Here is a 13788-nt window from a genome sequence, read left to right on the forward strand (position 1 = left end):
CACTTAACGGCTTTTCTGCCCAATGCACCAAAAAAATAGGTCTAACTCCCGCCAGTACCTGCAGCTCAGTGAGGCTAGGAGTGAGGGGATAATATTTGTTTGTCAAGTACCAGAGGCTTCGAGGAGCCTAGTAAAAGAATATCAGTTCCTGGGAGAGAGAACAGGAACCCTTTATGGGCCACATGCTCATGCCTTGTGTGGCAGAATGATCAGGGAGACTTGTTAAGAATTCGGTTTCCAGGATTCCACCTGCAGAGAGGCTGCATTTTTAACAAGCACACTTTCAAAGTGCGTTTTGGAAACTTTGGCCTGCCAGGGAAGGCGTTTTGTTGGCTGGCAGATTCCGGGGGGCCTAGTGCCCATGGCCTTGGGGGCTCCTCCATCTCCTCAACCCCCCTCCACCCTGGAAAACAAGCTTGTGACACTGGAAGGAGGGACAAGACCCCAGTGTCAGAAAGGTAGGTTTCAGCTGGGCCCTAGTCATCACTTAAATTCTAACTGTGGATGTCTCTAAGGCCTCTCCATCAGGAACCTCGCTTTTCTTGCTCTAGGGCCATCAGCCCAGAGGGAGGGGGCGGAGTGGAAGGAAAAGCCATCACTACCTCTCCCAGTTGCCTTATTCTTGGCATTTCGATCTTTCTATGTTTCCGCCTCACATCTCTTTTGCCATTTCTTCCCAGTCAGCCCATCTAACAGTTAAGAGGGGGCTGTCAGCCTGCAGGGACCGGGCCAGTGGCTATGGCCTTGGAGGCCTGTGCGGACTTGTCCAGACATGCATCCTTCCCATACTCTTCGGAGGACGCCATGATCTCGCCGTCCCCATGGTTTCAGCAGGCTCTGGGAGCCCATGCCTGACTCTCAGGCCCCAAGCCTCCCACAACCCTTTGGGTATTTTCCAAGTGAACTGTGCCATCTGGATGAACCAAAGGTGCTTCACACCCATATGGCCCAAACTGAGCCCATCAGTGTCCAAGCCCCAAGCCCCAAGCCTGCTCCCGTCCAGTACTCCTGCCTCTGGCATTGGCACGTCCAGCTACCCAGCTGCTAACCCAGAAACCTGGTGATTTGGCCCAGGGCACAAAGCAGAGACTCTATGATGGTCTCAGCCTGGGCATCACCCAGGCAATTGCAGAAGTGCCAATGTTCATGCCACACCCCGAGAGATTCTGAAGTCATTGGTCTGAGGCAGGACCTGGGCATGGGGTAAAGCTGCAGGTGATTGTAATGGGCAGCCAAAGTCAAGAACGCCTGCTTAGAGCCAGCGCGATCTGGGACTGGGTCCCACTCTCCCTCTGCTTGAGTTTAGGCTAGCTGTTTAATGTCTCTGAGTCTCAGCCTCCTCATCTGTGAAATGGGCTACCTCCATAAGGTTGCTATGGGATGACAGGAAATAACCGCTGTAGGGCCTGTCCAGAAAGCAGCAGCTCATATTGGCGGAAAAGTGTGAAGTCGTGAGAATATATGGATGTCTTCTTGAGTTTTGCATGTTTGTTTTTTTGGTGAAGAGTCATGAGGGAAGACATCTAGAACCCCTGTACCCCACTCTGTCCTGCCCCCATCATCTCCCTGAAAAGGAGGCCGGCTCCATGTTTCCGCAGGTTTGGGCTCTCCTTGCCCCAGGACAGAACACTCTGCATGCACGTATGTGTGACCTGAGAGAGAAGCCTGTTGACAGCGCAGCGCCTCCCAGGCTTACGGATTTGGAAGCTTTGGGCCTCGACGAAAATCAGTTGACTGTCCCAGAGGAGGAGGGAGCCGAAGGCTCTGGGCTTTGACTCAGGGGTGGGACTCGTCGTAGGGGACTGAGCTAAACAGGGACATGGTCCCTCTGAGGGGCTGGACCACAGATGGGGCCTGGGAGCCGTGAGCTCTGGAAACCCTCAGGAAACTTGGGCAGGTCCCAGGACTGAGCTTGTTTCAGAGGGAGAAGATGTCAACCTTCACATGGGGCTGTGGGCCAGGCAAGGAAACTGCCACCCCGCCTGAGCCTAGGCCCTGCCCCAGCAGCCCTTGCAAGCCTGTGGGGGTTCATGTCGTCCAAAGGGGAGAGGAAGGACCTTCAACAATCCTGTCTGTAGACTCCTCAAAGGCCATGACAAAGGGGGACTCAAACTGGAGTTATTATACTTGAACTTGGAAAAATGGAAAATGAAACATTTCTTGTGCTCTGTGTTCTATGGGGTGAACGGCACTCCAGTTACTTTATTATTTTTCCTGACCCCTCCTGTCCCCCTCTCTCCTCCTCCTTCCACGGTCCTGGCTGAGCTCCCTTCAAGTCTTCCTGCAGGCCTGGAGGCCTTCCCTTGAGGCTCTTCCCTCTACCTGTGACACTCCGGTCCCCTCTTTTCACCTTTCATCTGGACACCTCTACTCACCTTTCAGATCTCCGCCCACTTCCCCTGCCCACATGAGCTGAGTAGAGGATTCCAGGTGCTGTCTTCCCATGCAGCCTACACCTGTCACTTATGCCTCCTCCTGTGATTATGTAATTGTCAGCACCTTTGGTCTGCCTTGCCCACCATTGTATCCTCTGAGCCCAGCAGAGTGCCTGCACATGCTAGGCATTCCATAGATATTGATCAGATGGATCAACGAATGGATAAACCAACATCATCACCCCCTCTTGGGTGGCCACTGGGGATAAGCAGAGAAAATGGCAAAACAGGAAGCAGAGAGCTCAGGTAGGAAGTAAGAGTTGACTGGCCCAGAGAACTCCCACTGGCCTATGTCTCTCCTCATTTTACTCTTAAGGAAAAACCTGCATCCTCTGTGGCACACGTGGCTCTTCTGAGCGATGATTTGATAATTAGATGGTGAAGGCATATTCATAATGTGCTGCTAATCCAGACTATAAATTCTTAAGTACTAGCCTTTCTGATTCAGTAAGTAATTTCTCAATTTGTAGGCATGAAGGCCAGACATGCTTATAAAGAAGGTTAACCTAACAAAGAGAGTTCAGGGACGTTCTTGTCAAGAGAGATGTGAATATGATTATGCACATGTGTCAGACCTCAATATCTATGATGATGTAGTAGACTATAGAAGAATGTTTATAGAAGAATAGAGTATTCATTTGAATATAATATAGAAATATAAAATCCAGAATAAAAGTAAAGCACTAAGTCATTGGATTTCTAATACTTTGCTACCTTCTCTACCCTATTCCCACCTCTCAGAGTTACGAGGTGATCTTGGCTCAACTGTGGAAAAGACAGACCTTTTAGTATTTTTAATTGCGTTAAGCTGAAGATTAGGAGGCCGTAAAGCACCTAGCGGGTCACCTTGTGCTCTGTGGGTGGGGACCCAGGGCAGTAAGAGCTAGTGTGCACCTGGAAGCTCCTCTTGGCAGCTCTGAATGACCTTCTTGTCCTTCTGTGCTTTCTAGGCTCTCCTTCCCTCCTAAATCAGACTCTGCTGGAAGCATTGAATCTCAGGGGCCAGAGAGACCAAGGGCAGTTCTGGAGATTCTCATGAGCATCTGAGGCACTTCTGGAAGGTTGGGGCTAGTTCTGATTCTCTGAATTATGCCTTTCATGGAAAAGCCAATTAACACCAATGAATCAACCATATAACACTAAGGTTGCGGGGTGTTTTTGTTTTTTGGTTTTTTTTTGTTTTTCTTCCTGGAAATATCTGTGTGGTTAACAAATCAAAACAAAACAAAAAACAGTGGGGAAAGGAGAACACTTAAGCTAAAGAATCTCTGATTTCAGAACTTGCACATGGCAGCTGTGTGGGGGGAGAGCACATTCTTCAAACACACAGCCCTCCTCAGCTTCACAGTTGATTGGATCAATGAATGAAATCTGCATAAATAATCTCTTTTCAATGTCTTCTTAGAAAGAACTTCCTTGGAATGGAATTCCGGTAGGCCTCCTGTCTCCAGTGAAGGGAACATTTGTTTTCACTAAATGGCAAACTCCTCCAAGGTGGAGACAATGGCTTCATTTTTTGTCTCCCTATTAGTGCCTGGCACATAATAGGCACATGGATAAAAGGGGGTGGAATTCTAAATGGATTATTAAGGAGGGTGCTTCAATATTGACTGGGCAGATCACACAAACACATAATGGCTGCAGGAGCTCGCAGCATGGCGCACAGTCGGTCGTCCCGTGGGAGAAGCACACCAAACTAAAGCCCTTACTGCTTGCCTCACTACCGGGAGCCCACTGTTCCCTTCCAGAAAGCTTAGTTCAGAACTGACTTCCTACCCCTTTAGAAAATAGGAAAACGGAGGCAGTCAAAGCCCTTGTAGACTCCCCTTTCTCCTCCCCCATAATTTGCTATTTTAATGCAAATTTAATGAACTAGTGAAGAGAAGCTCACACAAGTACTCACAACCCTGTCTCTCCTGGAGCTATTATTAGGCAATTAGGTAAAGAGGAGGACGTTGCATGGCACCACCATAATCCTGGAGAGGGGTGGCAAGGGCAGTTTCATGCAAAAGAGGAGCCTCAGAAAGGCCTGAGCATTGCAAATATTTGTGGGGCCGCCCTGGCCTCTGAAAGTCGTAAGCTCTTAGGAGGCAGGAAGTGAAGGAACTACACTTTGTCAGGTACAGCTTAAGATGCTTTAATGCCTCATCTGCTTTATTCCTCATAACAACTCCTTGGAGCAGGGATGGACAAACTGTGGCCCTCAGGTCAAATATGTCTCACTGCCTGTTTTTGTAAATAAAGTTTTATTGGCACACAGACACGCCTATACATTTACATATTTTCTGTGGCTGCTTTCCAACAACAATGGCAGAATTGAGGAGTTGAGACTGACTGCATGGCCCACAAAGCCACAAATACCGTCCGGTTCTTTACAGACAGTTTGCTGGCCCCTGCCTTAGAGGAAGGGAGGCATTCACATGGCAGGAAAGACCATGTTATGCTGCAGAACAAGCCCTCTTGGAAATTTTGGAGGCTTAACACAACAAAGGTACGTTTTTCACTCAGGTGACTTGGTCATTGTGGGTTGGCCGGGGGTTCTCCTCCTCTTGTCCCCAGCACCCGGGCTGAGGGACAAGCCACTTTCTGAAGCAGGGAAAGGGAGAGCTGGAGAGTTGAGTACCAGCCCTTAAGTGCCTCATTTCGGAAGAGACATTGCTCATAACTGCTCATATGATACCGCCTGACTGCAAGGGGGCTGGAATGTGGGGATGCACAGGGTTGGTGAGCAATGGATATCCAGGCACAGTATTACCTCCATTTGGCAGAAAAAGGCCAAAGTGGGAGTCCCAGAGTTAATTAAGTGACCCAGCCAGGATTCCAACCTTCCAACCCTGGTCTTTTTGGCTCGGGAGCCTATGCTCTTCTCAAACCCCCTGCCACCTACCATTAATTGATTTTCAATTAATTATCCATGCATCAGTTTCATTGAAAGTTAGGTCTCTTCTTACCATCTCACCCAGGTCAAGCAGAGATCTAGGAAGCTGTTCTGAATGATGACATCAGAGAAGTTTATTGGAGCAGTGGCCATGTGACATTTGAAGTTCAGAGGCCGACTGGAGAAAACCAAGAATGTGGCATTCAGGGGGTTTAACAGCTGGGTTGAAAGAAAGAGGAGAAACAGGATGTTCCCTAGGACACTCCAAGGATCTGGCCCCAAGGAGAGGGGACACTCACCTGGTATGCAGTCTAAAGAGGTGGCACCCGCAGACCACAGGGCATTGGCGCCTCCTTCGCAATCGCACTTGCACGTTTTGTGATACCAGGGGTCCTCGTCCTCATCCTGTGGGAAGCCAGAGAGGCAGGAGTGTCAGGAAGTCACGGTCAAAGGTAACCGTGGTCAGCACTACTGGAAAATCTTGTATTCAAAAACCTTGCTCATTCATTACTATTGTCTATAGCTGCTTTCACACTACAACAGCGCAATTTTAATCCAGCCTTAATGCACACAGTCGCCACTCACGTTTGAGTCTACATAGACAAATGTCTGCCACTGTGGGTGACCAGCTAATCATCTCACAGACACACCCATGTAGAGGGCAATGTTCACCCCATTATAGTTGTTTTCAGGGGTTGGAGAGCCCCCGTGCAAGCTCGGGCTCCTCACATCCCCTGGAGGTCCCTCTCAGGGTCCAGTTTTAAGAGGTACTGGATTCCAGGGCCAGCCGAATGGCTCAGTTGGTTAAGAGCGTGAGCTCTGAGCAACAGGGTCACTGGTTCGATTCCCACGTGGGCCAGTGAGCTGTGCCCGAGCTAAGCTGCCAACAGGTGGCAGGATGGCTTAGCTGGTGAGAGCACGTGCTCCTAACAACAAGGTTGCCAGTTCGACTCCCGCATGGGATGGTGGCTATGCCCGCCTGCAACTAAGATTGAACACGGCACCTTGAGCTGAGCAGCCACGAGCTGCCGCCGGGTGGCCAGATGGCGACTGGACTTGGAGCTGAGCTAGCTGTGCCCTCCACAACTAAGATTGAAGGACAACAACTTGGCTGTTCCCCTTCCCCAATAAAATCTTTAAAAAAAAAAAAAGGTACTGGATTCCAGATTACACCATCTGAATTAAAACCTGGTTTACTTGCACTCTCTCATTAAAACGCCAGCCTTGGAACTTACCCAGATAAAATGTGCTATTGCCGCTACCAGAAAAAAAATTTCTTTAAAAATACATTTCTTTTTAAAAGGTGATAATCCTGTCCATTATTTTTGGCTAAGAAAATCTTCAAAAACAGTATCCCTGTAAATGCCAGCCTTCTTACTGAACTTACCTCAGTAGATGATAATCCTAGCGTGACTAAGCATGAGGGTAAGAGAGGAAAAATGAAGTTAGAACAAGAGAAATTCAACATAATGAGTCAATACATGGAAAAGTAAAATGAAATTCACATAAAAATTAACAAAGCCCCTCCTGGAAGAAGTCAAACTAAGTAACTGTATGTCAAGAGAAACATCCACAGATGCTGAGAAACTAGGGTTAGTAAAATTCAACAGAAAGACAAGAATAATTAGTATTTTTTTTGTTCATGCTAGAATTTTGGAAAATACATTAATGTAGCAAGGAGGGGGGAGCACCTATATATTTTTTTACCACCCAAGGCAACACTCACTGTTAATATCTAAGTGTAAATCTTTCCTATCGTTTTTCTGTGCATATTCTAAAAAACACATTTGAGCACCTACTGTCTAAGCAATGTTGACAGCATTCCTTTCCCAGTTAACATTAGCAATGCGAGCTTCTCCCTTTACTTATTGACTCATCGTCACCATCATCATTATCCCTAGTGTCTGGTGAATGTGCTATTCAGGAGTTGATTCTCAAGTCCCCCACTGTGACACATTCAGGTTATTCAGGGTGAGGACATTGTTTAGGAAATCTTTTTTAGGTTTGTCTTTTATGTACAAGAGTGGAATGGATACCTGTAGTAGATTCACACAGTGGAACACTGCACTGCAATGCTAAAGTGGACATACCATATGAATCCATTTTAAATACACAAAACAGGCCCAAGTAATCTATGTTGCTAGACATTAGGGTCCTGGTTACACTTGGGGTGGGGAGTGGCAGGGAGGAAGCCTAGGGAGAGTGGCTGGGGGGCTGGTAATGTTCTGTTATTTGATCTGAGTGCTTATTACTTGGGTGTGTTTAGTGGTGAAAATTTGTTGACCTGTACACTTCCCTGTACTCCTCTGTATGTTATACTTAAGTAAATGTATGTATGTTATACTTCAAGAAAACCTTTTTAAAAAACTGAACTCATTGCATTCTTCCTCAGATTGTTCTTCTCCTTTCTCTATTTCTTATCCTACTGAATGGCTCCACTGTCCACCTACCACTCCTTCCAGAAAACTGGGACTCCTTCTAGTTGCCTCTTTTTCCTAACCCCCTGCATACAGTGTCTACCAGGGGCAGGGGCCTTTTACTTCCACCCCCACGGCCACTTCCTGTTTTAGGCCACACCCTCTCTCCCCTAGATTCTCTCCCTGCTGAAGGGAGACCTTGCCTCATCCATCCTCCATGCTGCCAATGGAATGGAATGCTAACCTGATTGTATCACTTTCCTGCCAAACCCTTTGGTGGGTCCCCACTGCCAGGGTCTGAGTTCCACCTCTGATATTCTTAGTTGTATGACTGCATCTCTCCATTTCCTCATCCCTAAAATAGGTATAATAACAATGTGTCCTTCAAGGGGTCACTGTGACCTATCGCCTGTCTACCTCTCCAAACTTATCATTTGCACACTGTACTACCTGCAATTCATCAAGTGTGCCAGGCTGTTTGCTGCCTCCATTACTTTGTCAGTATGATTTCTTGGCCTCAAATGCTTCCGCACCCAACGTTTCTGCCTGCTTTTCCCCTTCCCTGTGAAGAAGACTTTTTCTGTCCCCCTTGTGGAACTTACCACATGCTCTGCCCTTTGTGTCCCGCCTCTTTCTTGTCTACAGGTTTATCTAAGCACCTGTACAATTATAGAAATTGATAGAAAAGATAGCTGACAATGACTGGTCTCCAAACCTTCATTCATTCATTAATATTCATTGAGGATTTACTATATTCCAGGCCCAGTTTTAGGTGCTGGGGTTATAAGTAAACAAAACAGGGAAAAACACCTGCCCATATAGAACTTATAGTCTAATGTGGGGGAGTGGGAGCATAATGTATGAATGAATGAATGAATGAATGGATGAAGCGTAAAAACCCTCAGGTGGGCCAGTGCTTGGCATGTCATCCAGTGGGGAGATGATGGTGGCTGGCCCAGGACGGTGGCAGTGGAGGTAATGAGAAGTGGCTGGATTCTGACTGTCTTTGGAAGGTGGTGCCAACAGGATTTGCTGACAGATGATGTGGGTGTGAAAGAACAAGAGGTCTGAGGCCTGAGTGACTGGGAAAATAGAGCTACCATTTACTGGGGGAGCAGAAGGTTTTAGGAGGAGCAGGGATTTGGGGGCAATGGGGTGGAGATGTTCTGTTTGAGAGGCCAGTGGGACATCCAAGTGTTGAGGTTGAATGGGCAGCTGGCTGGAAACTTCTGGAACTCAGGAAAGTCCAACTAGGCTCCTCACAGTTAATGTGTATATGAACCCATAGCCTCAGTCCCGCAGCTGCTCCCCAAGAACTGCGAAGTAGATGAGCTATTGGCATCTAGTTGATTTGGGAGCTGTTATTCCAGGAGGCGCTAAGCTCCAGCCCCATCTTCAAAAAAATCTGGGGACAGCCGAAATGCTGAAAGGCCCTGTGAGTTGGGCAAACATCTACTGTGTTAAGACCCTCTTTTGGGAGGACCAAGGATGAGGTAAGTCAGTCATTGACAACGCGTCCTTAATAACCAATCAATTTGGCCCAGAGGCCACGTCTGTCACTGAAGAGGGTCGATGCAGCAGCAGCAACTGAGCAAACCCAGAGTTCAAATGAGGCTAAGGACCCATCTAATTGCCTTTTGCATACCTGGGTCCAGGGCTCAGCCCTGGAGGGGCTCAGCATTCTGCAGAAACAAAGCAGAAGGCATAAAGGAATGGGCGGGAGGCCCCGCCACTGTGTATCTGTGGAGAGAAAGGGACCTAAGAGGAGGCCTGGTTTCAGAGCCAATGCCTGTGCTCACTCAGACACTGGGCAGATTTCTGGCATTTTTCGCCTCCCAGGCTCCCCTCCCAGAAAGCGTTTGTCTGCAGGCAGCCTGGGATTCTGAGGCATCCGATCCTTATGGAAATGAGCAGGGAGAGGAGGAATAACAAGCATTTTACAGGAAAAGCTGTCAGCAAGGGAGCAGCAAAATGATTTAATCACCCAAAAAGCTGGCGAATAAAAGCAAAAGCATGTTTGACTACATTTCATAATACCAGAAAATAACATTGTTGGAAGAAGCAAAAGAAAACAGGTCAGCCTTTAAAGGAAAAAGAATAAAAGGTTTAGATTATGTGGTTGCGGATTTTTCTCCCTACTGGGATTGTTTTCTCCATTCCTCCACAGGTTAACAGTTTCCACTGGAGCGTCTGAGATGTCTGCCACTCAGCAATCCTTGAGTCATGCAATACGGGCTCATTCTGCCCTTTTGCTCAAGGGGCCACTCCATGGGGAAACCCTTGTTACCACAGCAAGGAAATCCAGGCGTGCCTATTTCTCGAAATGTACCTTGCAAGCCCAAGAGGAAAAGTGCGCATTAGATGCACACAGGAAAGACTATTTTAGTCTCTTTGATTGGATGTCACTAAACACAGAGCTTTCCTTCCCATTGAAACAGAAGGAAGCCGAGGAGAAAAGCATAAAATTATGAATGATTAAAAACTGTCAGTAACCAGCTTCCAATCTACTTGAGAAACAAGAATAAGACACGAGAGAAAAGCAGCAGGCTGTAATAATGTCCCTCTCCTTGAAGGAGAAAGAAGGAAATTGCTTCTGGTGTGAAAGTGTTGCTATTTTAGGTGACAGGCATATTCATGGGTAAATCTGTTATCTGTACCTGCTTCAACACAGATGAACCTCCAAAACATATGCTATGTGACAGATGAAAGACCATATGTTACATGATTCCATTTAAATGAAATGCCCCGAATAGGCACAACTATAGAGACAGAAAGGAGATCAGTGTTTGTCAGGGACTGGGGGGAGCGGGTAATGGGGAGTGAGTGCTTAATGTCTCTAGGATTGTTTTGGGGGTGATGAAAATATTCTAAAATGAGGTTGTGTGCGCCACACATCTGTGAATATACTAAAAACCATTGAATTGCACACTTTAAATGGGTGAATTTAATGATATGTAAATTACATCTCAAGAAAGCTGCTTCGAAAAAAATCTGTTATCCGTGATGGTCCACATACCTGAAAAGAGGACACACACACCTGTAAGATGACGCTTGGTGATTTTTGAAAAAATATATAATAGGCATGACCAAGTAATGGATTGATTTAATACGATGGATGTTCTTAAAATCACCATTGGCATTAAATCCAAAATGTACAATGTAAGATAAATCGAAGCCGGCTTCAGTTATACGTCATAAGTAGTGCTTTACTCCTATGATTTGTGCATTCCCAAATGAACCTTCATCCAACGCATAAGTGCAGTCAATCCATTTACCTTATTTCACTGTAATAAGGAGCCACTGCCATGGTGGAATAGAAATAGCAGAGTAAATTAGACAAAGAACCTTTGTCTTCAGGTTCCCAGGTGTGCAATAGAATACATTTTTCCCATGTGCATTGTGCAGCATTTCTCGATCTGGACTGTAAGCTGATTCGGTGCAACAATTGTGTCCTGTCTTTTTTTCTGTCTCCTGGAGCATCCCTCTAGCTCAGGGTGGAGCACTGGCCATTTTCGGCTGGCTGCTTTCCTTCCACACTGTGTGAGGGTGGAGGGCCTGGGTTAGGCGAGTAAGAGAATTTAAGCTTCTCCAGCCTACCCGCTGGACCACATTCCATTCCACCTGGACTGATGGGAGTCTGTGTGGAAAGTTTGGAGCTCCCCAGCCATACACAAGGATGGGTAAGCAATAAAACAGGAAAGAGTGCTGCGCTCTGTGCCTTTTGTTGCAGATATCCCCCGAATGAGCAGGTCTCATTTAAAAATAGGTTGGTAAACATTTTTTTAAAATATTTTTATTGGGGAATTGGGGGGATGGGAACAGTGCTGGGGAATTGGGGGAAGGGGAACAGACAAGTTGCTGTCGTTTTGTTCTTCAGTCTAGTTGTGGAGGACGTTGCTTCACTGGCCCAAGTTGGCACCATCATTGTGCTCTTCCCGGGTGAGGCAGATCAGTCGCCGGCTTCTGGACAGCCGCTCACTGCGGCTATTGGCCGCTCACGCTGGCTGCTGGGTACATACGGTAGCCCATGGCAATCCACTGCCACAGGGACTGCAGCCTACGCCGTCGCCGCGACTCACGGCAGCCCAGCTCCAGGTTGAGCTGTTGTTCAGTATCTTAGCTGTGGAGGGCAGTGTCACTGGCCCTCATATGTGGGATCCGAACCGGGGCCCTCTGGTGTCCCAAGCCAGTTCTTAACCATCGCGCCACTTGGCCAGCCCAGGTTGGTAAACATTTATAGGGCTTCTTTGCATTTGGGGGGGTCACAGAACAGGGTTGTTAGACTCAACAGTGAGAAAGCAACAAGGAACTGCCCGGCTTCTCAAGTTCTTACAGTGTTTGGCCCATAGCAGGTACTCAGGGATGGATTCTTGAATGAACAGGCAAACGAATGAATGGGTGAATGAATCTCAATGCCAATCAAACAAATCTGAGGGTGAGCCCTGTGGTCATCTGAGAACCAGGGGTATTGGGATCTAAGCCTTGAAAGGTTGTTTAGATTTTCTTGCTGAGAAAAGGGCAAGGAGTAAAGGGAAAACTACGAAACCCCCTAAGCATCTTAAAGTATTAAGAGTTACTGGGATAAGTTGCTGACTTAATTGCAAGGGGGAAAAAACAGGCAATTAGTCTAAATGATCTCTACTTAGAAACATACTTGAGTTTGCAAAATGACCTTAGGATTATATCTTTACAAGTCTTTCCAAATGCTGAGAAATATGACTAACAAAAGTCATGAGACTGGAGAATCATGAAAGTGAGTGCTCTACCAATAAAATATGAGAGGATAGAGAGGAGAATGATTTAAACCAGGAATTCTGACTCTACTTGTGTGAGTTTTGTCATGTCTGTCTACCAGGTCATTTGCAGAGTGGTTCTTGAGAGTTGAGAGAGGCATGAAAGAGTATTATTCCAAGGATTGAGAATTTAAAAGTTGAATTGGATGACATTTTAGAGATTTGCCTTTAATTTCTCCTTATTTAAGCATATCGCTCCTGCTGGGGCCATATTCAGCCATTTAAAAATGATTGAGTGTATTGAGTCTTTGGAGATTTCTGACCCTCAGTTGGTTATTCTTTCTATTAGAGCCCAGTGGTATTCAACATGTTATGTTAATCCATATTTAAACTAGGGTGACCTCATGTCCCAATTTGTCTGGGACAGTCTTGGTTTACACCTGTTGTCCCAGCTAAATTATTATTAGCACCCTCTTCTACCCTCAATAGCATCTTAGTTTGAAAGATTAGATTCTATGATCACTCTAACGTTAACTCCTAAAAATTTTCAAGAACACGCCCTACTTTCTCACTAATGGTTGCAATTTATAGTTATTTCTACAATTTGTGAAACCTTTCCTTCTTCCTGACCTCTTTTAAGCATCCTTAGAACTTCACAATGCTCCTCACAGAACCAGAAAGCCATTGGTGAGACAAAGAGGACCACATCCACACAAAGACAACTACTGTTGTTCATTAATAACTCATATTAATTAATTAACATGCCTTGCTCATTAATACTATTTTAATTATTCAGGTTGCATTTCTATTAATCAGCTATTTTATTCAATTGTATTACTAAGTATTTAATGAATGCCAATGGTTGGCTAGCACATACCTTCATAGCCAAAGAGGAGTAAAAACAAGAAGACTTCTATTCTGCGTGGCATTCTCCCTTTGTCCTTGGCCACAGCTGTACCTTATCCAAGTGAAGAGCTTCCCCAGGAGCAGGAGCTTAACTTGAGCACTGGCCTCATTAAGCACCTTATTCCACTTACTTCTTAGGGCTTTGGCTGAGCCCCACCAGGTTAACCCACATAGCTACTTGCTTCAACAAGGAAGTCTCAGAGAAGAATCTAATGTCAACTGAGGTCGCTTAGCAAAGGAAGATATTGGTTTTATTCTATGGTTAAATTTAAGGGAAGCAGTGGAAGGAAATAGGAACTAGAATCATTAAACCCAGCTCTTTTTATTTTTAATTTTTTTATTGGGGAATTGGGGGGATGGGAACAGTGCTGGGGAGTTGGGGGAAGGGGAACAGACAAGTTGCTGTCCTTTTGTTCTTC

At 46.2% G+C, this 13788-nt stretch overlaps 1 protein-coding gene across 1 annotated transcript in view; it reads right to left on the reverse strand.

Annotated features, from left to right (window-relative positions):
• RS1 (retinoschisin 1) overlaps positions 1–13450 on the reverse strand; it is a 22173-nt gene extending 8723 nt beyond the window's left edge. Inside the window, exons 1-3 of the mRNA XM_019665974.1 lie at positions 13341–13450; positions 6701–6726; positions 5613–5718 (exon numbers count right to left, since the gene is read on the reverse strand). Of these exons, the coding sequence (XP_019521519.1) occupies positions 5613–5718; positions 6701–6726; positions 13341–13392 (184 nt within the window). The 5' untranslated portion in view covers positions 13393–13450. The remainder of the gene's footprint in view (positions 1–5612; positions 5719–6700; positions 6727–13340) is intronic.
• Between the last annotated feature and the right edge of the window lie 338 nt (positions 13451–13788).

Source organism: Hipposideros armiger, unplaced genomic scaffold (assembly GCF_001890085.2).
Source record: "Hipposideros armiger isolate ML-2016 unplaced genomic scaffold, ASM189008v1 scaffold_13, whole genome shotgun sequence".
Taxonomy (NCBI): Eukaryota; Metazoa; Chordata; class Mammalia; order Chiroptera; family Hipposideridae; genus Hipposideros; species Hipposideros armiger.